The sequence below is a fragment of the Triplophysa dalaica genome, chromosome 22, assembly GCF_015846415.1.
Source record: "Triplophysa dalaica isolate WHDGS20190420 chromosome 22, ASM1584641v1, whole genome shotgun sequence".
NCBI lineage: Eukaryota > Metazoa > Chordata > Actinopteri > Cypriniformes > Nemacheilidae > Triplophysa > Triplophysa dalaica.
In genome coordinates, this window is record NC_079563.1 from 12,972,785 (window position 1) to 12,999,974 (window position 27,190).

At 37.2% G+C, this 27,190-nt stretch overlaps 3 protein-coding genes across 22 annotated transcripts in view; 2 read left to right on the forward strand and 1 right to left on the reverse strand.

Annotated features, from left to right (window-relative positions):
* picalma (phosphatidylinositol binding clathrin assembly protein a) overlaps positions 1-2,620 on the forward strand; it is a 31,471-nt gene extending 28,851 nt beyond the window's left edge. For 11 of the 12 annotated variants that reach the window (XM_056736019.1, XM_056736021.1, XM_056736020.1 and 8 more), the window contains 3 exons: positions 399-503; positions 1,073-1,176; positions 1,936-2,620. In XM_056736019.1, coding sequence (XP_056591997.1) covers positions 399-503; positions 1,073-1,165 — 198 coding nt within the window. In that variant the 3' untranslated portion in view covers positions 1,166-1,176; positions 1,936-2,620. The remainder of the gene's footprint in view (positions 1-398; positions 504-1,072; positions 1,177-1,935) is intronic. The other variant, XM_056736023.1, reaches the window with a different exon arrangement.
* Positions 2,621-4,530: 1,910 nt separating this feature from the next.
* Positions 4,531-10,652, reverse strand: ccdc83 (coiled-coil domain containing 83). 3 transcript variants are annotated; one of them, XM_056736754.1, is made up of 10 exons: positions 10,417-10,652; positions 10,264-10,348; positions 10,002-10,170; positions 9,734-9,901; positions 9,520-9,611; positions 9,331-9,399; positions 9,109-9,227; positions 8,945-9,018; positions 6,765-6,877; positions 4,531-4,819 (listed from the first exon to the last, which is right to left on the reverse strand). In XM_056736754.1, exons 1-10 carry the CDS (start codon positions 10,467-10,469, stop codon positions 4,610-4,612), a joined length of 1,152 nt encoding a protein of 383 aa, XP_056592732.1. In that variant the 5' UTR covers positions 10,470-10,652; the 3' UTR covers positions 4,531-4,609. The 3 variants fall into 3 exon arrangements, with proteins under 3 accessions (XP_056592732.1, XP_056592731.1, XP_056592730.1); XM_056736753.1 differs by having other exon boundaries at positions 8,945-8,988; positions 10,002-10,348; XM_056736752.1 differs by having other exon boundaries at positions 10,002-10,348.
* A 1,803-nt stretch (positions 10,653-12,455) lies between these two features.
* On the forward strand, positions 12,456-27,085 carry sytl2a (synaptotagmin-like 2a). Of its 7 annotated transcripts, none has more exons than XM_056736186.1 (18): positions 12,456-12,765; positions 15,280-15,506; positions 15,989-16,140; positions 16,486-16,609; positions 17,272-17,326; positions 17,409-17,502; positions 19,785-20,819; positions 20,937-21,554; positions 23,006-23,110; positions 24,143-24,237; positions 24,452-24,562; positions 24,708-24,877; positions 25,151-25,253; positions 25,335-25,496; positions 25,574-25,673; positions 25,752-25,848; positions 26,024-26,229; positions 26,349-27,085. In XM_056736186.1, exons 2-18 carry the CDS (start codon positions 15,406-15,408, stop codon positions 26,492-26,494), a joined length of 3,474 nt encoding a protein of 1,157 aa, XP_056592164.1. In that variant the 5' UTR covers positions 12,456-12,765; positions 15,280-15,405; the 3' UTR covers positions 26,495-27,085. The 7 variants fall into 7 exon arrangements, with proteins under 7 accessions (XP_056592164.1, XP_056592166.1, XP_056592161.1 ...); XM_056736188.1 differs by having other exon boundaries at positions 20,937-21,032; positions 26,349-27,083; XM_056736183.1 differs by having other exon boundaries at positions 19,785-21,554.
* The last annotated feature ends 105 nt before the right edge of the window (positions 27,086-27,190 follow it).

Genomic DNA, 27,190 nt, shown 5'->3' on the forward strand with positions numbered 1-27,190 from the left:
TGACCCATTCATGAGTTAAACGGAATATCGAATGTATAAAATAGTTGCCGTGACTAGCGTTTTCCTTTGCAAACTGGTTGGATGTATAAAAATAGGCATTGCATTATGTAGTTAAACTGGCAACAGACTGACTGTTGAAGGGGAAGAGTTAATGAATGCTCTGCCTAAGCCATCTAACTGACATCATCAGAGATGGATAGCCACTAGAGGGTAGTAGCAAAGACTATACAAAGAGGCGAAACTCAATAGAACGTTCCATTGCAACACAATCGCCATGCGTGTCCTTCAATTTGGGGTGAAAGAAACTATTTTTTGCTGTCGATGAGACAATTTTTTGTCTTAAGATTTTAAATCTTATAAAAAATAATTATCACTTGAATTATCATTTTTATATCCAGCCCCCTCAGATGGGTTCCATGGCGATGATGACCCAGCCAACTATGATGTACACGCAGCCTGTGATGCGGCCGGCGAATCCTTTCGGCCCAGTCTCAGGAGCTCAGGTATGACCTCACAATGAGTTTACAAACACTGCTTTCAGTCCAACAGTGCAACAGTACAACAAAGTCAGATCCAATCAGACATGTTCATGTTTAACTTGTTAACATTGTCAGAGTGCTTTTATTCAGCCCCATGATCTTTCTTAGAATAAAGTCATCAGTGAAATCCTGACTGACTGTACTCTATTCTAAGAGCTCCTGAAGCCGCTCTCCAGCCTCTATTCAGAATGCACAATAGTTCATCATCACGTGCCATTCCTGTGCCCTTCTGAATATTCAAAGCTAGCATGGTGGCATTCACACATCCCCGGGGAGGGATATGTATTCCGCACCTGCACCAAATTCTTGGAAATACATATCTGCCACGACACCCCTTCTTTTTTTCTTTAGCAGTGCTAGAATTGGAAATTGGTACAGCCCTAGAAGAGCTGGTATTAGTATGTTGGGGTTTAGCGGTTAGCAAAGATCCTCTCCTCTTCTTCATCCTGTCTGACTTTTTCCTCTTGTGTGTGTTGGAGTGTTTTCTGGGTGTCCCTGGACTCCTTCAATCTCTCTCGTTCTCTCTGAAATAGCTTTCCACTGCCTCTAGTCCTTCCAGTTCAAGTCCTCTCAGACCTCCGGGACAGGACCCTTTTGCTCAGCTCTTTCTGAAGGATTTCCTTTAGAACGTCTTTAGGTACAAGTGTGTGTGTGTGATGGACAGGTGCTTCTTACTTAAAGGGATGGCTCACCAAAAAAGATTTTGATCGTTTACTCAACGTCATGTCATAACAAGCCCGTATGACTTTCTTCTGCAGAACACAAAAGGAAGATATTTTGAAGAATGTCGAGAACCAAACAACATCAGTGGACGCAAAACCACAGAGAAATGTCTTATTTTGTGTTCCATAGAAAAAAGTGTTATGCAGGTTTTAAGTAAATAATGACAGAATTTATATTTTGGGTGTACTGTCTCTTTAAAAACAGTGTTTCTATCTTAAGTCTCTTACCCCTGCTTTCTACCTCTGCTGTATGTTTCGTAATACTGATCCATTCTGCAATATTATAGGTGTGTTTTGTAACACTTCCTCTTCTGAAAATGTGAAAAAATCACAAGTTGAGCTGTTTTAATGTAATGGAATACGACATGATTTGCGCTTGCGCTTGCATGGATGTAAAATTTTATTTGATCTTTTGTAAATTATTAATAACCCCTTTAAGTTTTCCATTTATCCTAAGCTTGCAGCTTCATGATCGCTCATCTCATCAATCACTGGCTGCTTTTCTTGATGTAACATATTCAGTTCATCTTGTGTCTTAAGGCCATTCTTTATAATGTCTCAAGATTAGTGAATTTCAAACATAAGATCTCAAACATTGGTTATCACACAGGTGCCACAGAAACATTCTGAAATGCCCCTGACATCATCCGTAATGTGCGTTTCTGTGTTTTCAGATGCAGTTCATGTAGGTGAAGAGGGCTCGACGTTTCCCAAGGATGAATCACACAGCAAAGCTCAAACCTTTAATCTCTCTCCAGTCGGCCGTTGGGCTCCTCACTGAGAGTTCTGCCCCTGTACAAACCTGTACGGGAATCGGAGGGGAAGGGTGGGGGGGAATTGTTAGGTTATGGGGGGGACTGTTGCCCTGTCAGATGGAATACATGACACTCCTTTTGTAATTCGTATAACACCGTTACATCGTGCTGTTATTGTATTGATCAGCATGTATAATGAAAAGTAAGCGAGTGTCGGAATGTGTTCTCTCAGCTTCACTTTTTCCAGAAATGTTGGGGGGGAGGTTTTCTTTGTCCGATCGTCAATCAAGCATTACCTAATTTAACCATCACCAAATAGAAATTCTAACATCCGTTTCTACTATGATTTCTACTTTATTTTTCTATGTTTGAAAAGCTGTCTGTAATAGACATTCCTTGTGTATTGTCTGTATTTATTTATGATTTATCCACTGAGGACACAAGAAACAGAAATGGATGATTTCTTTCCAGGAGTATGTGTTGATGATATGGGAATGATTGGTTGTAAAATTCGGATTTCGAGAGGAACTGAATTATAAAAAATATATAATATAAAAAATGAAATGAGAGGAGCCATCTATAAACTGACTGAAACAGCACTAAGTATTCTGAGTAACAGTTGTATGTCTAGTGCAATTTCTTTGTAACTCAAACGCTCACCACCCTTCATTTGTAAGGAATATAGGAGAAGCCGCACAAATCATGCCACATTGTAGTCAGTTCTGTATCTTGGGGGGGTGGGAGGGGGGTCTCGCGAGGGAGCATATATCGAATTAGCAAAGCACTACATTTGTGATTCTGCAGCATTGCATTGGGGAAGATCTGTATTGCCTTTTGCTTGGCACGTCATTATTTTTCATTGACCGTTACATGGCTGCCTTTTCAACATGAATGTGCAGAGTCACCTTTATATTCGGGCCACCCTTCTTAGCGAAGAGAGGAGAACGATTTTGTGTGTGTGTGTGTGTGTGTTTGTGTATGAGTGAGATTATGGAAGGGAGGACTGTATTTTGGTATCATCGGGGTTGTAGCTTCTTTAAAATTAGCTGTAGGTCAGGCAGTGAGAGAATGGGGGGCGCTGTTGATCAGCGCTCGGTGTACATAAAACTGTCCGGTAGGGGAGCATGTGAAGGGTGGTTTGAAGATGAGGGCGATTCTATCCATCGATTCAGCATATTTACTGCATCATCCCTGTAGATTCTATTTTTGTTTATATGACAAAAAATAAAGCAGAATTCGGGTGATTTTCAAATAAAGTACAGCTTCCACAGAACAAAAGTGTGCTGCCTCTCTCTTTTTTGAGTTAATTAGGTCATATTTACACTAAGTGTGCAATTTCATAAACACATAGCATACATCATCATCAAACATCAACCTCTCATAAGGGGAATGCTAAATCGTGCACTATGCTATGCCATTTTGTGTAGTATAAATAGCCTGAGGGATATTTATTAAACAGTGAAGAACCAACATTATGTGCGATTTATAAAATTCCATTGACTGTGAAACATATTCTGTTAGAATGTCCTGGTTTAAATGATACTAGACAACGTTTTGATTACATTAATGGACTTTAAAAAATATTTTTACTTTACCTTTGCTTATAGAGTATAATTGTGTCATGAATAAGTTTGCCATAATTGGCATTTATTTATTTATTTTTAAGCAGCTCAACTCCAAATAGTGTGTTCATGTTGAAAATTCTAAAAAAGAAGTGCACTTTAAGTACCAGGATGATGTGAAATTCCGAAACAGGAAGTTAGCCCTTTTGAAAAAACAGCGTAAGCTGGGTTGGGTATGTTTTGATGCTGGTTTCCTTTTTCTACTTGTTTAAGCTGGTTATGTGCTGGTTTAAACTGGTCATGTACTGGTTCATAGCTGGTCAAACCAGCATCAAGACAGACTTAACCAAGCATATGCCTTTTTTCAGCAGGTAGGGTGGGATATATTAGATGGCTCCAGTAGCCTAGTGTTAACATTTTAACTCGGATTTCCTTGCCTGGCAATCACATTGTTGTGTTTTATTTTTTACTTGTAAATTACATGGAACAGCAATTTTACAAAAGCAATAAGCTCCATTAAGTCTTGGTTTACGCCGATTTCATAAGCTTAGGGGTCCGCTTTGTGTAATGGCTAACATCCCTTAGCCATTGTAAAATCACTGTAAACCATGGCTTTTTGTGGCTTACTACTTAATTTTGCTTTCATGTGGCCAATTTCCAAAGAAGATATAAAACGTAAGTCATCAACATCCCTTTAAAGGTCCAGTGCATGAAATTTAGCAGGATCTAGCAGTGTGGTTGTGAATTGAAACCAACTGCTCACTCCACCCCCCCTTAATTTCAAAGCACAACAGCGGTTGACACATCACGAAGATGTCGTCACATTTTCACTTCTTTGCAGGGGATGGTATTTGTTTGTTTAGGGCTTCTATAGAAACAACATGGTTAATTCCATTACACTATTGCATTTCTGTCAATTGATAAACTACTCCAAAAAAAATCACATTGGACCTTAAATTCATAATTTTTATCCAAAGATTGCAGTTTCACAAAACAGAGAATTGTAAACACTCGTGTGAAGCAGGTATAATTTACTCGTCGGATCCTCCAGTTGATACATGTAACTGCTGAAGTTTCTTCAGGATGGTTGCTATGGTGAGCACCGACTCTCTAGTTGGGGATGGGCTTGGGTCCATCTCCTCGTTCTCATCCGTGGGTTCAGATTGAGGCTGGCGCAGAGGAACGGCCTCACCTACCACACACAGTAGCTTCTGCTTCAATGAGTCCAGATGTATTGGTCCCTGCACACAAACACACACACACATTCTCTACTCAAAGCAGGTTCCTGTTCAGTCTAACAAGGCTAGTAACTGTTCCCCATTTATGCTCGTGTCATCTGTATTCATGCTCATGACGTCTGGAACTCGCAGTGGGAAAATCACAGACGCAGTGTTTCCACGGGTCTTATCTCGCTAATGTGCCACTACAAAGCTGCTTTAAGATTCAGTCTAGGGAATTTTACCTGATAATATCTCATATAAACAGAAGCATGGACGGCACTTGAGCTCTGGTGTGTAATTAGACATACATTTATCCCTAATTAAAAATGAATGACTGTTTATTGATGCCGTCTTCACTCTATGTGAATAGGTGGGACAAACACTGACAAAATAGTCTATGTATGTACACAATTATGTTTATATAGCAGCGTCCCTATTCACCTGAGGCGGATATAAATATAAAAACCAGCAGTGTGGACACATTATTTGCATAACTTCGCAATAAACAAATTTACTGGAGGACAGTTTTCTTAATAAAAAAAGTTACTGTCTTAGTTTAGCCATAGCATGCCGTTTTCAACACTGTAAAAGTGTAAATTAGCTGCAATTTGTTTCTTGCCTTCAGCGTGATCTAAAGGAACTTGAGAGGAACGTCAAGAGTTGCATTGCTTTGCTCCAGGGGACAAAGATGAAAGTCTGGCACACCTCTATTTTGTCATCACATTCAAAATAATCCATTGTAATTTACATCTATATTAAGGCTTTTACTGAAAACCGGGGACATTTCAAGTTAAATAGTCGAAATATAATCGAAATCTCATTTGTTATAATCAAATAAAAATCATTTTTGTATTTCTTTTGTTGCACATCATTATGGGGTTTTGTACTATTGCAATTGATTACGAAAGTATAATATTGTATGCAGATCAAACTGACCATAACTGGTTTTAATAAAGTTTACCAAAACTCTATGGAAAAATAGTCCAGTGTGAAAATATTAAATAATGAACTTATGAGCAAACTTATGAGCAAATTATGAGCAAATAAATTTGCACGCATTAACATAAAATTCAATAACACTACAAAAATATACCAAATATGAAAACAAATGACAAATAATACCGTAGTTACCCTTTTCAACCTCCTCTTATTACATTTTATATTTTCATCTTTACAAACTGTATACAGTCATTACATTACTTAATTTAAACTTTTAAAATAACTTTCTATGTCTGTGCTTTTGGAACTGGTCCTTTATATTAGATTTGCATTTTAGACTCATTTTGAGCACATGTCCTTTCTGCGAATGTAATAGTTGTCAGTGTAACTAATATTTTTATTTGTCTATATCGCTGCGTTCTTTCACCAACGTACGTGTGGGAATCACTATATCAGTGGTAGGACTCTTGTGTTGTGACGACAGAACTTAATGGTAAAGTTTAAAATGTCGTACAAAACAATCCAGCCAGGGTTAGCCCATGTAGGGCCCACGTGATTTTGCTTGACTGGGCCCCAAAGGGGTTTTCTGTGGGCCAGTCCACAGTGGATTTGCCCATGAAATGAACTTGTTGTTCTCTCATTAGCTTACACCAGCTTTAATCCTCCTAGTAGAATGGCCTTGTAAAACTAATGGTACTGTTTAAGCGTGTTGACAAAACTTTATATGCTCTCCTACCTGTAAGTCCCTTTGGATAAAAGCGTCTGCCAAATGAATAAATGTAAATGTAATGTAAATGTGCAAATGTCACATGATCACGAGTGCTGTTTTGCATAATATCAGGTTGTAATTAGGGATGAGGAAGGCTGCAGAAAAATATGTTGGATATAAATTTCCATCAGTTAATTAAATGGACTATAGAGGACAAGTGTACTGTCCAAATAACATTATATGCCGTTATATGCATTTGGAAAATACTTTGCAAGCACATTTGAGCTACAGGACCGCCCTATGACCTAAATGGCTTACCGTGTGTATTTCTCTAAGGTCAGGTGGAGTAGTAGGGGTCACATCTCTTTCCCGGATAGCTCCCTCAGCTTCCTCCAAAGGTCGAAGGGGACATGAAAGTGTATCGACCATCTCTACAGAGATACACACAAACATTATGTGTGACTAATGAGGTAACATATGGTGAAAATTACAGCGACAGTTCCCCCAAAATTGTTGTTTATAGCCTAACATCAGAAAGCAGAAGAGCAGCTCTCTTTGATGCAGTAAAAGCAGATGGGACAAGGGCCAGAACTGAGAAATGTGTCTTAAAGGAGTGGTCCCCCTTTAAAATAAAAATCCATCATTAACTGACCCTCTTGTCATTTCAAACCTGTACGACCTTCTTTCTTCCGCAGAACACAAAATAAGATATTTTGAAGAATGTTGTTAACAGCCCCCCATACACTTCTATTGTAACCAATGGAAGTGAATGGGGCCTATTAAGAACATTCTTGAAAATGTTTTCTTTTGTGTCATACAGGTTTGAAGTGACAAGAGGGTGAGTAAACAGCATTTTTATTTTGAAGGTGAACTTCTCCTTTAATCTAGTTTGATAGCTGTAGTTGTCACATTCTTTATGATTGAATAGCATATTGTTATAGTCTAAACATTCTTTTGTTTTCCACAGGATAAAAACAAAGATATATAGGATCAATTTTGATGTGAACTATGTCTTAAATGTAATAGCAATTTAAGGTGGATGTAAGACCTACAAACAAAGGCCATTTACTTTAAACTGCTGAGAAAATGAAGTTTAGAGAGGAAATGAAAACAGTGCTGATCGGTAATGCACTGTGTGGATAATGACAAGACTTCTTCTACTCTAGGAGCCATTAGGTAGGGCTGTACAGTGCCTATAACAGGATTCAGGGGGCTATAAAAACCATTCAACACAAGGAAACTGCTTACATGTGCTGTGGGATTCTAGACTAGACCTCAGGTTAAAATGGACAAAATAATATTAATACATGAGACTGAAACAACTCTGAGTCAGATTTGTCAACTATTTGACAAACTAGTCATTTATTAGTCATTTAGCAGACGCTTTTATCTAAAGAGATTTACAGGTGGGGTACTATCCTCATATTAGTTTTTGTCAGTAGCTACAGTTTATAAACATCTGAAGACCAAATGACTTTCAGAATTCTCATTTCAGCAGGTATGTCAGTATGTGAAACACAGTGTAAAAATCCATCTATTTCAATTTATAAGCTTAAGGAAGCTTATAAATTTATAAGCATCTATCTATAAGCTTAAGGTTAGTTTTTGGCTTAAAGGAACAGTTCTCCCAAAAATCTAAATTCTGTCTTTATTTACTCATCCTCGAGTTGTTCCAAATCTGTATACATTTCTTTGTTCTGATGAACACAGTGAAAGATATTTGGAAGAATGCTTGTAACCAAACAATTCTTGGCCATCATTGACTACCAAAGTCTGAGAAATTTCTTTGTAAGACGCAAAAGAAAATATTTTGAAGAATGTAGGGAAGCAAATAGTTCTGGGGCAACCATTGTAATTTTTCCCACTATAGTAGTCAATGGTGACCAAGAACTGTTTGCTTTCCTACATTCTTCAAAATATATTTCCCCGTGTTCTTCAGAACAAAGAATTTGATACAGATTTGGAGGGTGAGTAAACGATGACAAATTTTTGTTAGTGAACTGTCCCTTTAAATGTTTAAGTATAGTCAAATTGCATGTATGAGTTATTTCCATTAACTTGAATTTAAATAATATTAAACTCGAATATTAGACTTGAATCTCGTGTGGCTTATAAAAAAGTTGAAATGACTTGATTTTGAATGAGACAGCCTATTGTGCCAAGACTTATTGTTCATATCAATTTATAAAGCGTAGAACAAAACTTACTTAAAAACTGACTTAAGTGACTTAAGATGGTTTTGTGCCTCAATTGTTCATTTATAATTAGTAGAAACTTTGTACGTTTGATCACATCAAATTTCTTATTTTTTGCAGAGCGTTTGTTCATGTTTTTCTACAGTTGGGGCGCCATCTATTGGTTATAAAGTATCATTTTTTCATAATATTTAAGAATAAAAGCCCAACAAAACACACAATGTGCTCAATTAAGCAGGACACTCTTTATCCCCTAGACTAAATCACAACAGTAATAAGGGAAATTTTAAATGCTTGGAGTACCTGGTGACTTCTCACGGCTTATCTGCGTAAGGGTCTCGCTCACACTGTGCATGTCAGAGAATCCAAATGTTTTTCTTCGACAAACACAACACATCACTTTAAAGGAAAGCTCCAGGCTTAAGATGCAGTATTCGAGAAAAGTACACACAGCTTCAAACTCATACCTGATCTGGCGATCATGTGAGGGGTGGTTTAAAAGCGTATTTACGTGTTTTAAGTTTTCCAATTCCAATTTCTGGACAGTGGATTCCAACTCTGAGATCTTCCTAACATAGTTGGCAACCTAGCACAAGAAACTACCCACAATGTTTTATCTTTCAAACACAAAAAGATACTTGCTTACAGCAATATATATTGTGATATTGTGACATCATCATTGGCCATACCTCTTTTTTAAGCCATTCATTGTCTTTGAGCTCTTTTTTACCATCACAGTCAAGGTTTTCATTTGCTCTCTGAAACAGAAGGACACATGCATCAGAACAGAATGCGGTATGTTGTGATCTGATGGTCTTCAGTAAGCCACATAATATTAAAAATCTCAATTCCTCTGATTCTGATTCTTCTAGTTGTACCTTTTCAGAAAGCTTTATTATTTCATCAGAGCGCTGTGCTGCCTTTCTGTCAATCTCTTCACAAGCCAAAGCCAGAGATCTCTGAAAATACTCTGAAATAGACAGCTTTATGCTAAACTCTGTATACTGATCTGGTCAGTATTTTTTAATTCTCTGAAACAATCCTAAAGGAATACTTCACCCAAGACTATATTTAATGGCATAAGACACACACCTGACATTTCCTTGTATGTCCTTTCTGAAGCGACAATATGCGTATCCAATTTTTGGATTCTTTGTTGGTTTTCCACGCTTTCTGTCTTTTTAAACTGCAGCCATACCAGCCTCTCATCCAGAAGATCTTTCACCTGCACCTGCATTCTCGCCACCTTACAGCGCAGGTCTCGCTCAAACAAATGCAAACACAACAAACATGAACATATCCACAATCCTGCACAAACATTAAGTTAAGTGTAAACTTGAAATAGTCGTCACTCCACTACCTTTTAGTTCATTCTCTTGCTTGTGTTTCAGCTTGAGGTTTTCCTGGACGGCGTACTCCACCTGCTCCTTATTCCACAGCTCCTTCTTCTCCAGGTTCCTGTCATGCTCCTTCATCTGTTTATGCAGTTCACATACGTAACCATGCTGCTCCTCTTTCAGCTGCTTCTGCTGTTGATACATGAATTTATTGTTATTCTCATAGGAAAATTGTAAAGAATAAATGTGCCGTATGAATATTTGTGCCTGAGCATCAATGTATACCAGCTTCATCAGGCGTTGGTTTTTGTCTTCCAGCTGGTACTTTTCTTCTTTGTAATCTTGAATCTCTTTTCTTTTTACCTCAATTCTGTTAGAGATAAAAAAGTCAAGTTTAGGTACTACAAATATTTTGACAGTATTGAGCCATGTACTTACTGGAACTGCATGAAAACGTCTGCAAACGACGTTTTATTTATTGTTTTGCTCATTTTCAATAGTCAGGATGTTACCCTCAATATGAAACAAGCAAATACAAATCTTTTCATATATCATCCACACAGAAGATTCAACAAGCAAGAAAGAAAAACAATCTTGTATATCTGTGCATTGCGAGCGATTGTTTTGTTTTATCCTGCGTGGGGTTTGTTTTATAAAAAAATCGTATGTTTATACGTTGTTATGGAAACTAAGTGCCGCTTTGAACTCAGTCACCAGGGGCGATATTCACACCGACAACACATGAGGCTTGAAAACGCGTTGAAATTAAAGTTTTGATGGACTTTACAAGTTGTAGGCATTGTCTTATTTTTTTAACCAAATTCTGGTTAAAACTGTCAACCATGATAACCATGAAAAAAATTAATGAAAATTTGAAAATAATAAATAAAGTATTTAAATTTGTAATAATTGAATATGATTTATAGTAAAAGAGCGGACATGGACATTTCTATTATGTTATTATTTATTACTTAATTTATTTTTAAGAGAAAGTCTATTCAGTATCACAATATTAAAAGTGTTATATATTCTATTTCTGTAAAAATACCCCTTAAAAAAGCAAAACCTTATAGCCTACTTCAAACACATACAACATTACTTAAATGTAATAAAGCGTGTTTTATCAAGTTTGGAGAGACCGCCTGGCACATTATAGAGTGGCTATTGATATTGTAAGGTCATCATTTTATTCATGAATTATTGAAAATAATCAAAATAATCCTAGAAGGCTATTCCACACCATTAACAGTTCACTCAATGCAGATGCCTCCAGCTCCTTGACTGCATCTGATCAGTTGTGTAATAATTTTCTTTAGTTTTTCAGGAAAAAATTGTTCATGTCCACAAACTCATAAGCAGTTCTTCAGAGTCTGCTGTTTCAACTGTTAATTCATTAACCTTCTCCGGTAGGCCATTTTCTAAATTTAATCCAGTCTGAGACACTCGTATGAGTCTCTCGTATGAAAAGGTCCACCTGCACACTCGACCTTCTCCCCTGTAGTCTCTTTAAATCATGCTTTGATTATTTTTATCCTTCAGTGATTGCTATAATAAATGATTCTTTGTCAACTGGTGTGGTGCCTGTGCTGTCACTCCCATTTAAAAAATGCAAAGCACTGATGTGAACTCTCTTTCCAACTAACGCCCGATCTCGAGTCTTCCTTTTCTGGCTAAACTCTTAGAGGGTGTAGTTGCGGCCCAACTGAACAACCACCTGATAGAAAATAATATATTTGAGCACCATCAATCTGGGTTCCGGAAATTGCACAGCACAGAGAATGGGTGGATATAGATCCAAGGTCGGTCCCTTATGTACTGGTGTTCCACAGGGGTCAGTTTTGGGTCCCCTGCTTTTCAGCATGTAAATTTATCCACTTGGTGAATTACTAAAATCGCTTAATTTTCATTTTTACGCTGATGACGCTCAGATTTATATTCATTCAAGATCAGGCCAAAATGTGGACACTGTGCATCTCTCTAACTGTGTTACTATCCATGGGTGATAGAGCATTTTCTTCTTATGCTCCTGAGATCTGGAACGCTCTCCCGATAAACATCAGAGAGGCAAACTCTCTAGCCACTTTCAAAACTTGTCTTAAAACATTTTATTTCAGAACTACTTTAATTTGACTGGATCTTTTGCTTTGTTTTTTACAGTATTGTGTTGTGCTGCTTTATTAATGTGTGATGTATTGTTTTGATTTTAGTGCAGCACTTACTTTTAATGGCGCTATATAAAATAAATGTAGTATTATTTTTTTATGATATTTTTGATATTTAATTTATGACATTTTTTATGATATTTAATTTAGATGCATATGATTCATATGTGCCTTATTAAAATGCACAGTTCTATCTAATTACATGATCACGTATATGAAATGTGAGAAAAATAAAAGTTAATGGGATTTAAACCCACATGGCCACGCCCCGGGGGGGGGTGTTGTGTAAATACCTAGTGAGCCTCTTTCATCGATAGCAGTTTTTGCACATAGTTCGCAATTCGACTCAACCAATTGAGTTATCTATAGACGACAGCACGACTGTGTTCGTGTAGTAGAGGATAACTTTAAATGCCACACACGCACTCGTGCGCGCATTGCTTCAAAACTGGCGTGTCAAACGATGGATGAATATTCCCAAGTGTTCCTCCAATGGGATATCACTGTACTCGAGGACTTCAGATGTTAAAACTGTGCAGTGACGGACGGTATTGGAAAAATAAGCTTGGGCTTTCTCTAGTTTTGTTTCTGACTCCTCAGGAGGGATGGATTAAGCACTATTGAGGTAAACATTTCTAACCTTATTTCCTACTGCTACTGTTAAAACATTAAAATATTTACAATTTTTAGAGTTTGAGTGTGTATGTCTTCTGCGTGCTGTGACAAGACTGCTGAGGTCTGTTTCAACAGGAAACATTTCATGTTTCCCTGTTTTTATGTCTAGAGTTTTATCTCTGGTGCCATTCTGAATGTTTCCTGCCTTCCTAATCTGTTAGTGCCTGTAAAGCTATTAAGGCAGGAATGCAGACTGTTTATTTACATCCAGATCAAGTGCAGAGCAACATGAGCACTTTCACTTGGGAAAACACAGTGTCTCTTTTTTTTGGAAAGTAAGGCAAACAGCTGAAAAAAAGACAACAAACCAGATGCCAGGCTAAATATGGTAATGTTGTGTAAAGTACAGTAGTACTGCTTAAAACACACCTGGATTATATCCACAAACCCAAACCAGAAGGTTTGGGTACCCAAACATGGGTACGTGTGGAGTATCCTGCCCCTTTGGTTCAGTGATGATGTTAATACATCTCACTTGTAATGTATACAGCCGGAAAAGCTTTGAGTCCAAACTTTAATTTCATCAGTATTTCTATATGTATTGTGGCCATTCCAGTCCAGTTTCTGTCTGTTAAATTTCAACAAAATCAAATTTTAGGAGTGACATAATGTCAGCAATGTGAAAGACTGACAGCATGACAAGACACATGAAAACTGTAATAAAAACATTTTATACTTTATCTACATACATTAACAAATACTATTGTATTGCTGAAGAGTGAATATGAATCTGTTTTCTTTGCAGGAGTTGAGAGCTAAAAAAATACAGAGCATATTTTCTCTTATTTCACCTGTTTCTCCAGTTTTAATGCAAAAATGCAAAAAGATACAATATTTTTTATTTGCAATTTGGGAGAAATATTGTTAGTAGTTCACAAAATGAGACAAAAAAAAAGATCAATTTACTTAAATACATGCATATGAATAGCAGATTCAGAAAAACCTAAAATGGTCTTTGAAATGGCACCTTTTCTTTTTTGCCACGGCTGTATTCAACATTGAACATTTTGTGAATACCAGTGTCATCTTGTTTACTCACCCTCAGGTTGTTCCAAACCTGTATACATTTCTTTTTGCTCTGCTTAACACAAAGGAAGATATTCAGAAGAATGTCAGTAACCAAACAGATCTCATTTATAAATACTATTTATTTTCCCTACTATGGCAGTTAATGCAGGATGAGATCTGTTTGTTTACTGACATTCTTTTAAATATCTTCCTTTGTGTTTGGCAAAACAAAGAAATTTGGACAAAAAATACTGGACATTTTTTTTGTTTCAATAGAAAGGATGGCTTGTTGTATCTGTTAGTGTGGGGTAAAAATGTCAAATCATTCGTGTTTTATTTTAAAAATGATTTAGGCGACCTTACACATTTCTTCTGCTGCAGGTTCAGAGTTGTCATGACATGCCTTTTACAGAGCTAATAGAATCATGAATGCTGGTTTGAGATGTAATGCGTACTAGGAAAATCATTAAGCTATGTTATGTGAAGTAGTTTATGAAATGTAATTTGAAGCTTACATTTGTAATTATTCATTTATTTTCTGCGTAATTAGAACGAAGTGTAGTTTTTACTGAAACATATTTAACAACCAGTATGGCAGTGTATAAATGTCTTAATTTTAATTAATTCTTAATACATTTTCTCTAGAGGCGGACATGACTCAGTTAAGACAATCAACATGTTTCTCCAAAATAGGAAAGTAGCAGGCAAACTTCCTCTTTAACTGGAATGTATCATCAGTGCCGTATCTTGCAACCCATATGTGTCTCAGCAAGAAATGGGTTGTCTGGTAGAAACATGTTGGTGTTTACAATTTTTCCTTTGCCTAAAATTGTAAAGCAAATCTATCAGACAGAGAAAATCTGTAGTCTGAATTTAGATGGTTATTTTAGCACAGAATAAATAAATAAGCAGCTTAGCCTCACCCTTTAGTCATGAAAGATGTTTCTGAGAAGCAATCATGGCATTTCAGAATATTTAACATGATTTATTCTTTATGGCTGCTTTCTTATTAACTCCAATGTCTCACAATTAAACTGTTTTCCAGTAAAGAAAACCAGATTGTTCAAATTGATACCAGTTGTGTGCCACCACATAATCTGAGTTAAGTGTAATTCGATTTAGGAATGAAAGAGTCTTTTAGTGTCATCTCTGCATTTCTGGTTCAGAAGCATTTGGCACACTTCCTCTTATAGTCACCTGACAATCCTATGTCACATGTTAAGCACACTGTTTGGACCGTCGATTGTGCATAGCGATATAAAATGCTGTGCAGGAATGCACAGATGATCTCTAAAGCCTTGGTTCTTGAATTCATTGGGTGCAATTAGGATCATGTGATGGATCTTATTGGGCTAGAAGAATTTCCAAGAAAGACATATTTACGAGAGCGAACAGTCAGAGCTTGTCTTACAAACAAATGTTTTTGGTTGTCACTCTCGTTGTATATCCTGTGCAGGTTTTACAGGTCTCCCATGATGTACTTCATGAATCACCAAGCATCACTTCCCAAGGTCACCCAACAATCAGAGATGATCCGAGACTGATCTGAGATCTGTTAGCACCTCTTAGCAAACTCACAACCATGATTGACCTGAGCTATCTGACAGACGAGGAGCAGGGAAAGATACTGGCAGTGCTGAAGAGAGATACCAAGCTCAAGAACTCAGAAGAACAAAGAATCAAGTGAGTTTGAGATATTAAATTGTGGGTTAGGAGCCAGTCGAGTTGTGATCAACGTACTCTCAACACTTAGGACGTTCTCACAGTTAAACTGACTGGAGTAATTGGTTTACAGTTCAAAGAATGTCTGGAATTTGTCCACATGAATGTCACCATATAAACTCGCTGTAATGTCAGACAATAATCTCAATTCAGTGACTGAAGGTTTTCTATGAAGATGGTTGAAGGCAAAATTTAAGAGTTCTATTTGCTAATTTCCATAGTTTTGTCACTTACTTGTATAGTAAAATGCAGTGCAAGTCTCTTTGGATAAAAGCATCTGCCAAATACATAAAATGTCAAATGTGAATGTCTTCTTAGTTTATAATTTAACTGATACTATTTTCTAAAATAGGGAACATAGCTATATTATAAGAATGAGTATGTATGTCCAGACTTATCACTGATATGGTATTAAATTTTTTTTTATAATCTGTTGCTTTCAGGAAGCTACATAAAACAGAGAAAGATAAAAGCAGGCTTAAGTATTTGACTGGGGAGTGGTTCTATGAGTCAAAATATCACAGACACAGAGACAAGATCTATGGCTCCGACATCATCAGAGCGTCGATGGGACTGAGAAAGCCAGTGACCATATGTAAGTGATGCCAACAGATCACATGACCCGTCTAATTTCAAATAGGAAGGGCGCTGTTTGCATATCTTGTTATTTCTATTACATGTGGCCAGTCCACTTTTTCTACATTTTTTATTTTTTGCACTCGAATTTACATGATGTAAATCAAATAATTTAATCACATAACTCGCATATAGAATTGTGGTAGCAGTGCAAAGCCCCCGGGTTTGATTCCAGGGGACCACACATACTGATAAAACATATAACTTGAATGCAGGATAAAAGTGTCTTCCACATGTATAAATCTCAATGTAGTTTCATTCGATGTTTCATGATGCCAGCCTAACAGATGGTCTTTTATTTCAGTGGAACTTTCTCAGAGATGGGATGAGAAAGACGGTTTTGCGAACCGTGAGAAGAGAGATGTTTTCATTCCTCCAGAACTCGTAGGGCTTATTGAGGAGCCGTCCACTCAATCCCAGAGTGACAGGTATATAATGATTTAAGATTAAAACATCCCAGCTAAACGTTTCCTCCAAATGAATGGTGGTGTGACACGTGCTTGAATATCAATTATGTTTAATTGTTCTAGTTTTTATCATAGCTTTGATACTAAAGCACGTGCAGTCATGCGATTAAACAGTTTTTTAGGAATTAAATGTTGGTTATGATAATATGTTAAATGTTGCATTATTAGATGTTCTTTCTTATAAATGATTTCAGTCCATTAATACGGTGCATGTAAAATAATAAGAAATACAAACTAAATTAATGGTGGAAATCGAAACAAAATAGAAGAGGAAATACAAGGTCACAGTTTCTTCGTTCAGAATTCTTTTGCTGTTATCAGTGCTGAACACATGCTGTTATTCTGCTTGATTAAAGGATTTCACAAAGTTTCTATGTTTTAAGCAAACAAACACAGCGTCTGATCTTAGCCTGTTGGTGCTGTTATCAATGGCATCATATCTGTGTTCCTGTTGCTCAGTTGGCAGAGCATTGTGTTAGCAGCACACAGGTTTGTTACAAAGTGAAAACCTGAGCTAAACCTGTGATATGTGTGCGAGTTCTGAATCATGCATCTAATGCATGATTAAAAAGCATAAACACCCCTTTTTATTGACGGATATTAACCATATCACCCCCATACAGGGTGGATGATCTTCATTCTCCAGACCCCCAGGAACAACAGAGACCTCAAATCAAGGTGCTGTAGATACAATTCAATTTCTGACTTCTGTTTTTTTAGATGCAATGTCATTTTATTAAATGTATGGTTCCCTGTGTAGACCAGACAGAATCCCTTCAATAGTGTGAACTTGCAGAGAGTCGCAGACGGGCGTATCAATGGAGTGAAGGAGGCTGATCAGACACCTACTGAGGGTGAGAATATGTTCACTACTATTCTCAAACAGATCCTTTTATGATGTAATATTCCATAGAGTAGATACCACAGATAAATAAGATAACATATATGTTATATTTTTAATGGAGCGGATGTTCTGAAGAGGAAAGTTGATTTCTTGCAAGCACAGTAAGTTTGTTTAACAGACCCTCTTTGAAATCCGCATGGGTACTGCATCTGGGCTGTTATGGTGGCTTGACAATGGGAGTAGTAACTATCTGCATGCATAATTGTTAAAAAATGCATTGTTTAATCAAGCTCTAAGCTTTAAAATATGAGATACTGTTCAGTATATCAAATATATTTTTGATGCCACTTTGTGAAAACATCTAAAGGAAAATGTGAGGGCGTATAGAAATAAGACCAATAGTCTGAAGTACAAAGATCATTAGTCTAAAGCAACAATACACTAAGTTTTAATACAACTTGTGATTAAACGACCACAACTTGTAGAATTAAGGTATTATGTGCTAAGCTGTAATTTTATCATTTACACTGGATGTAGCGTGCGGTATTTAGTGATATTAGAATATGTGGGAAAAGCGGCATTCTTTTAAATAGTCTGGTTGAAACATATTATAGTAGAAGGGTTTTAGCGGAGATTATATGGAGAAGTATGTAGCTTTCTGAGAAGCTAAGCTGCCATGCATGACCAGTCTGTACCTCATACATAGAAGGTAGATGTAGTTTTCATATGTTTTTCAGCTGTCAGGTCAGTCATAGGTCGGGACAATGTATATTTGGAATGAGTAAACTAACCGACATAAGTAGATTGTTTAAAGTAAAAAATGCACAGTACCTTCAATATAGTGGTGTAATTTCTTTTAAAATGACTTTGTTGTATAATCAAATTATTTAGTTATTTTCAATAATGTCTGTTTAGTTTGAATTGATAGAAACCAGTTATTTTAGGTGTTACCACCAAGCATATTTCTGCAATGTAGAAACTAGGATTTACTTCATTTTTTGTCTTATTTGAGCAAGTTTTTACACATTTTCATAAAAAAAATGTACTTACATTTTTGGTTACATTTTTTCCACACGTTTTTTAAAGTAAATTTTACTTATTTTTTACATTAAAATTTACTTTAAAACAATGGTGCAAAAACCTGCACAAATAACACAAAATAAGTTAATCCTACTAGTTGCTTTTTACAGTGCAGTAAAGTAAGTACTGATGTAATGTAAAAGTTACATTTTTCTCACTGTACCAAACCCTTCATACTGTTACCATATTATTTGGTTGCTTGCAAGCTTTTAGTCTACTTTATGCATTCCACTTCATTGCTTTACCATTAAATGTATCCTCAATTAACAGATACCACAATGTAATTGTAGCATCAAGGCTGTTAATTGAACTGAAAAATGAATTCAATGTCAATATAGGAATTCAGATTTTTCCACACATGTCCTGTATGTTTTTTTTCTATGTTGTGCTGCTTTATTATCCAGCTCTTTTGTTATTTTCCAGAGCATCTTGCTGCCGAGAACTTCACTTACCATAATGCTAATCTAAACATCGAAACCCTCATAGGCATTCAATGCACAGTTAAACCTCTGTATTCCTGCAAAGACACTTCCAGAGGTGACCCCAGTAATAAACAGGTCATGACCCCCACACCTAGAAGCATCCTGAAGAACAACAGCTCCACTGAGTCCAAAACTGATTGCGGCCAATCATCTGCCACTATCAGCCCCTTCAGTTTTGATTTGCCCGCCAGCTCTCTGCTTTCCCTCTGCTCGGTACAGCCTTCCCCGATTGGTTAAATGGGAAACGGGCCCACCACTCCTCCATTGAGGAATGAGAGCACAGCATCCTAAATGAAGACTGGAGTCCCCTGGGTGTCGATGATAAGAAGCCGGATAGAAGTGATTACATGAGCAATGGTAGCAGCAGTTAAAGAAAGCAGAACAGGGAACTAGCATGGCAGTTTCATACTCCATAATAATCAAGAGTTTCCCCAATTGATTGGCATGTTGTCCATGTCTTAAAAATGTGCATGTTATCATCACAATAACTGCATGTGCTTGGATACATACAGAATATGCTTTCTGTTGTATGTTGGTATTCTGCAAATGGCGATTGGTAAATAAGCTCTGCAAGAAATGAACTAAGAGTTTTTACTGCAATTTAAATGTGTATTTTTATTATGTTTTGACAGGAACAGTGGTCAAGCCTACTCAGTTTAATATCTAACCTGTTTTCCTTGCTTTGTCTCAGAATCACTTGCATTTATGTTTGTATTTGTCTCCACTACAGATCATCATGAGCTTTGTGCTGAGCCTCAGTCCACACAGGTGTCCAACTTCACCTCCACTGCTGATTTAACAGGTAAGGCTTTTCAATTGAGCAATGAGTGCCAGACTCATAAGGTCACAGAGGAAGAGGGTCGCTCAATTCCTAAGGTACTTGAATGGCTCTGGCGAGATTCCCAAGATGGAAAACTAACAAAATCAGTCCAGAGAGAGAAGAACCAAATGGATCCAAAGGATTGTGGAACATCAAGAGCTGAATCGCCCGTTGTACAGCAAAAGACTATGCCATCACCAAAGCCACATAGGGGGCTTTTTGCATTGTTTTCAAGAGCAGAGAATAAAAACAGGAGTCTTGAAGTTTTAGTAACCAATGAGGAAGTGACAAGTCAAGATAACTCAACTTCAGAATTTAAGCCTGACGCAGATGATAATATAGGTCTGCAGGATCAAAACACAAAGTCAAAAATATTGCAGTTGGAGAATGGAAACAAAGCAGGCGGTCCTGTTTGTGAAGATAGTTTTCAGAGAGAGATATTCCTCCAAACTGAGGTATCACCAGGTAGACTTGCCAACCTCAAGTCATTCTGGGAAAGAGGTATGAGAAGGCCAAAAATACCAAGCATGAAAAATGATGAAGATGAAAAACAAGAAAGTGAACCATCCCCACAAAATGTTTGCAATGCTTTGGATTTGAGTATTGGACTATTAAAGTCCAATGAGGTTATATTATCAAATCAAAATGAAAAACCTTCTGATCTGGACAGCAGTGAGGTCAATGAAGACCCAGTAACTAAACAACAAACAGACTTGATTAAAACTGATGTCGAGTCACTGTTATCCAGTTCACTGCTAAATGACACAGATAATACTCCTGACGATAAGCTGAAGGGGGATGCTCTCACTGAGTCGCTCTCCACCGATACATCTGACCAGAGGAAAGAAATCTCTACTTTTAAAATGTCCCTCAGTCAACAGGAAAATAAGTTACCAATCGATGATCTCAAGTCATTCTGGGAGAAGGAAAGAAGTGTACTTGTAGGTAATGTAACACATCAAGAGTCATCTTCGCAATGTTCCTCAATAGAACTTGATATCATGTCAGACAGTCCAGATCTGATGAGATCTCTAAACCGAATGAGTTTGTCTTCAAACAAAGATGACGGTTTGATTGTGAAGGAAGAGGAGATGGAAATGAACAAGAAAAAACAAAGCCTAAGCACATTGCCAGAACAAAAACAACAAGATGTCAGAGGTAGAGTACATTACACCTTCCACAACACTTGTAATTTCAAACCAAAGGCAAATTCAGACAAACACTCAAGTCCTTTGCCTCCCCTCCGAAGTCTCTCTTCAAAAGGTCGGAATGAGAGCCAAGAGTCTACTGACATTTACCAGTCCAAAGATCAAGATCAGACCAGAACATCCAGCCCTTTACGACAATGTAAAGTACCTCCCAGAGACCCTTATCCCAAGAACAAGTCAAGGAAAGATGGTTCTCCGTTAACAACCTTTGCGATAGATATCCATCCAGCTAACAAGACTTCATGCACTCTAAAGGCCAAACAAGGCCAAACTTATGAGGACAATACCTCAATTTCATTAAATTTTTCTGGGAAATTATGCAAAACTAAAAGTCCTGAGAGAAATCCCATGTCCCTTGGCCAAGACAGCTCAGAGCTTCTTACCATCCCATTAGACAGTAAGCCATTCCACTCCACAGCTGCTTGCTCACAGATCTCAGCCTCCATGCAGCTGTTTATGTCAGCTAAACATGGTAAGACCTTAAAAGAAGACAATTATGTAAGACCCATCATGCCTAAAGGACGAAAGCTGTCAACAGATTCTCAGTCAAATGCTTGTATGGTCAGGTCATATATTCCCCTCAGTTTACGGCATTACCTGGGCATACACGAGCAGACCATTTTAGGTCAAAGAGAAAGGCTGGAGGAAGGTGGGGTTTCTAAACAGGTGAACCAAGGCAGAGTTAGCAATGAGAGCTCCCCCTCTTTGTCCCAGCATGATTCCGAGGAGATCACCTTTGACTCCTCTGGGGCCTCCACACCTGAAGCCTGGTCTTTCTCACACACAAGTTCAGCCTGTGAGCTTATTTATATATTCTGGTTTAGTCTTGATTTAGTAGAATAGGTGTGGATTGGTTCTTTGAATTTGTGGAAGCAGGGTTTATGAAATTAAAGACCTGTTTATGGATCAAGAAACTACCTCAAATTTTACAGAAATGACAAAATGATAATTTTTTGTTTGTAACTATTAACTAAAATATTGGTTCAGTTTGTGAGGATAATGGCTTGTCCACACCGGGACAAAAATCTCAAGCGCTTATTGTCCACACCGGGATGATAATCAAAAGCGCTAATCGCCAGCGCTTTTCGAGACATTTTACAGCGATCATAACCAGATGATTTCTCTGGCCATGAGCCGAGTGAATGTGCAAATTCACTCCCTGATGTAGATGGCACTTAATGAAAAACAGGAACACCCAGGCACACACTTTATGCTTCTGACATTTATTTGTCACACAGAAAAAGAATTCATCTGGCTTCCTCTTCGTGTTTGCTCGGCAGGACCGTTTTGTGCTTGAGTGCCACCAAGTTGTGTTTTACTGTAACTTCAGCAGCTTCAGACACATGAACAAAAGCTTTGTTTAGTCACAAGGCGTTAAACATCAACGATAAACGAACGTGATCATCGTCCCAGTGTGGACAAGCTATTATTATCTCTATACTATTCCTGTTTAATTTTGGGCCACATAAACTAAACAGGCATGTGACCACATAAGCCCTGCCTCTACATATTTATTTAATATTCTCACAAATGATAATTTAATAATATTTTTTATTTATTTTCTCTTTTGCAATTGTCAGAATCACTGGTGAGTTTCCAGTAACATGGTGTGATGATGTATTGATTGTCAAAAAGACCATCAATCAAGAATCATCAATCAGCTTGCAACCATTCAAGATCTAAACAAATTGTTGGTTCATGGAAAAACAATATATAGCTTTTTTGTTCGTTTTAAATTTACATTTAATTCAAGTTTGTGCATATCATTTTTAAATCAGAATGCTAATGGAACCATATTTTTCACACAGTTTCTAATGAGATATACTATAGTCACTACTATTAGTAAGTTTATCATAGATGATAGATTTCTGCTTAGTGTTTTGTATACATTATATGCTTATAATTTGATACGGGCTGTAACAGGTGACAGTGAAGAAGACTGCCCCGTCAAAGCCGCTCTAGAATGTGCCAAACCCAGACCCATTTCTATTTCCAAGAGTCTAGAAGACCTGGCATCCACCCCCGCATGTAAGTTTAATCTCTTATGAAATGTTCCTAAGTAATGTAAATTTCTGTCTTGGGGATTGTAGCCATTTTGGGTCTTGTTGAGGAGATATCTCTTCTAATGGGGATAGCCTCTATCGTCCTCTGCTGGATGGGAGAGGAAATTTATTTAAAATCAAACAATAGTGTATCCAAACCTTTGTTAGCAGTAAGGATATTTTCTGTTCCGTTTCGTTCTGAGCTTTTCTGTAGTTCAATGGTAAGAGCATTGCGTTAACAACGCAAGGTTGTGGGTTTGATCCCGGGGATTGCAAATACCTATGTAAAATGTATAGGATAAAGCAATGTAAATCGCTTTGGATAAAAGCGTCTGCCAAATGACTAAATGTAAATGTTTCATAATTGACCCTTGGTCTTTCATGTTTATTTCAGTATCTGAGATGGTTAATGGAAAGCATTAAAAGACACATGGAAGTTTGATGAATGAATGGCTTAATGACAGTCATTTAAGACAATATGTACTACCTAAGTGGTGGATATGGATGACTTGAAATGTATTTATTGAAATCAGTGTTATGATTCATGGACCTTTTTCACGTTTCCGGGTTTCTCAGAAGCAGAAGTCGTCATAGTCTGGTAAACCTCTATAGCGGTAAATGGGAGACTACCACTAATATATTTTTTATCCTTATTTGCTCAAACAGCAAAAGAAAAACTCAACAAGAGTCATTTCACTACTGTAAAATAAATAGAGAGTGTGTGACGGCAATGACGGCAGTCAAAAGATAGAATGATGTCAAATTTATGTTTACTTCCATAGTTGCTGTATAAGTAACACCCTCGCATTAGCTTGAACTATTTCTTGTAATTTGATGCAAATGTAATATAATACAAAGTAAAGTGTTATAAACATACATAACTAAAAAAATGAAAATATTAAAAACTTTGGAGGATTTACAATGCTGATGACCGTTGAACTCATCATCACAGGCTTGTGAGAAAGGTCCGTTGTGTGTTCACTGTGTTTCCATGTGTGTTTTCTTTTTTGTGCCTCAGTGTCCGCAGTGACTACAAACACCAAAACATCTTTCTCAGTCCCGGAGCAGATGAAGATGTTGAGTTTGTCTGTGCCTGCATTCAATCATGATGAGGTAAAAATCACCACTTACCCATGAGCCTTGGCATATTAAGACACCAAATGCTATACTAATAAGCATGCTGATCTACAGCTTCAACCCTTTGACATGATGCTCCTGATTAACTCTAAAATGTCACAGGTTTACGTTCAAGTACATTATCACATGTCTCTGTGACTAACCATCATAAATGTTAACCATCTTCTATTGTCTGTGCATGTACAAATAGATGGATTACAGAAAAACTGACTGTGCATCAGTGAGCAGTTTCGAATTCGACAGACTGAAACCATACAATACTTCCTCTAGTATTTGCTCTGAAGTGGCATCAATGTCTTCTGTATGTGACCCTTGTCTTGTACAACCCTAATAATGCTCTAATATCACAAATTAATATGTCCACACATTTTAATCCATTAAAAACATCACATTATAAGTAGCTACAGTATAAAGTAGATCTGTGTCTCTGTGTGTGATGTTGATAGGTCACTGGCAGTGCAATGAGTATCTACAGTAGTGAGTTTGGTAATGTGGAGGTCAAAGGCACAATCCAGTTTGCCATTCACTATTTGCAAAAACTAGGAGAGTTCCACATCTTTGTGGTGCAGTGCGAACATCTTGCCGTGGCTGATCCTAAGAGGAACCGGTCTGACCCGTAAGTATCGCTTATTGCTCCCTGAAATCTCTGTAAGTCACTTTGGATAAAAGTGTCTGCTAAATGACTTGATGTAAATGTAACGTGTACAGTTATAGTGAAGAAAAGGAATCTGATAATATTTCTTACTTGTAGAATATGTCTTGGAAAGGTCTAGAGGCTGGTTCACAACAATGTTATAAACAAACATTCTTAAATTGTTTAGGAAACATTCAGTTAACATTTCTATTCTTCCCCAATACATAAGAGCTTTTATTTGTATTTGAAATTTAGGTATGTTAAATGTTACTTACTACCCGACAAAGCAAAATATGGAAAGAAGAAAACCTGTGTGAGGAAGAAAACCCTGGATCCAACATACAACGAAATTCTGAGGGTATCAGAATTATTAGTGATGTCATATGGTTGTTGGTGATTGTTAAATCTAAATCACCAAAGTTGGATTTTATCTTTCCAGTTCAAGGTTCCAATGGATACTTTAAAAACTCTGAAACTAAACCTCTCTGTGTGGCACAATGACACCTTTGGCCATAACAGCTTTCTTGGAGAGACTGAGCTTGATCTGGCTGAATGGGACTTCAATAACACACAAAGGAACGAATATCTACTTAAAGGCAGGGTAAGATCACAAAAAATGAATAGTGGATTCCATTACGTCACAGAAATGCATTGCCATAAAAGTGTATCTTTTTCAAGCAGGCTCAAGTTCTTCCCAGCCCAATTCATTCTGCCTGTAGTGAAGAAATAAGAGCAGAGATGAGAGTCGTTTTGCGTTTTCTCTCACAGACTTCTGACAGTAAGCAAATTAAACTTTGCTCCATTTTGTTTATAAGGTATAAAAATAATAATAGTACTCATTGATGTTGACTTCCAGCTCACAAAAACAAAGTGAATGGCGAGGTGCAAATCTGGGTGAAAGAATGCAAGAATCTGCCTATTTCCAGAGGTTCTATCGACCCTTTTGTTAAATGGTATTCATTTCATCTTTCATTTGACACGTTTGAATGTACGCGCCACGTTTTTGTGCAATTTTAAATTCTTGTAAACTTTGTATATTGTTTATTTTACACGGATAATGTCATAATAGTGGAATTCGCACAAAAATATATTTATGTGGAACTAAATGTCTAAAATGTGCCGCCTTAGCACAATCCTTCCAGATACCACCCGTAAAAGCCATCAGAAGACCAGAGTGTTGAAAAAAGCATGCAACCCAGAGTTTAATCATACTATGGTTTATGAAGGCTTCAAGCCTGAGGACCTGAAAGAGGCCTGCGTGGAGCTTACTGTGTGGGATCATGACCGACTCCACAACTACTTCATTGGGGGTATTAGGCTTGGTGCTGGTACAGGTAAATAAAGGGGCAAGGCCACTGCCACTAATGCCAAATATACAGTCATAATTAAGAAAATTAAAGCACACACCACAATTTGTTTATTCTGGTGAAACTGTTGTCGTATTATCTTACAGGTAAAAGTTACGGAGCTGATGTGGACTGGATGGACTCTAACGGTGCTGAAGCAGCCCTGTGGGAGAGAATGATGCAGTGCCACAATGAATGGGTGGAAGGTGTACTACCTTTGAGAATGCTGGTTATGGCTCGAATGTCTAGATAGTCCAGACCATGAACACAGAAGCACAATGTGTGTGAATTGAAGAATATGAAATAATTTTGATGTATGAACTGTATCATTTCTTTATTTGTAATTTTACATATGCCTTTAAACATTGGTGGTTTCTTGAAAGTATGGATACGGAAAAGGTGGAAAATATGTTAATTAAAAATACTATGCTTTTTGTGAAGTATTCATCTAGGAAACATTCATATTTTCAAGTTACAGTTTTTTTGTTTATAAATTGTTTCATTGGTGTTCTTAAGATACTGAATAAATACAATGTATTTTAATAAACCTTTTAAACTGACAAACTTTCCTTACGTTTATGTTTAATATTACGTATGCTCAATATCTTGTACTAACAAATAACAAGAGCAGTTTTGAAAATATTTTTTTTAAAGTTCAGTATGCTGCTTTCCAGACATGTCGGATTTAAGATATTTCCCAACTAAGCCCGGCAATCACTCCTGAAAAAGCACTGTTTGAATGTTTATTAATACTTTTACTTTTTACTTAATCATTATAATTTTAGTGTTTTAATATTACTAAAAACATTCAAATGGGAACCTGGACGTTTTTTTTAATTCGAGGTGGGAAATCCGAGGGGTCTGGAACGCAGCAATAAACATGCGTATGACGTCAAGTTTCGCGAGAACATTCTGCGCTTTCCCCATTGCGTAATCCTCGTGATGCGAT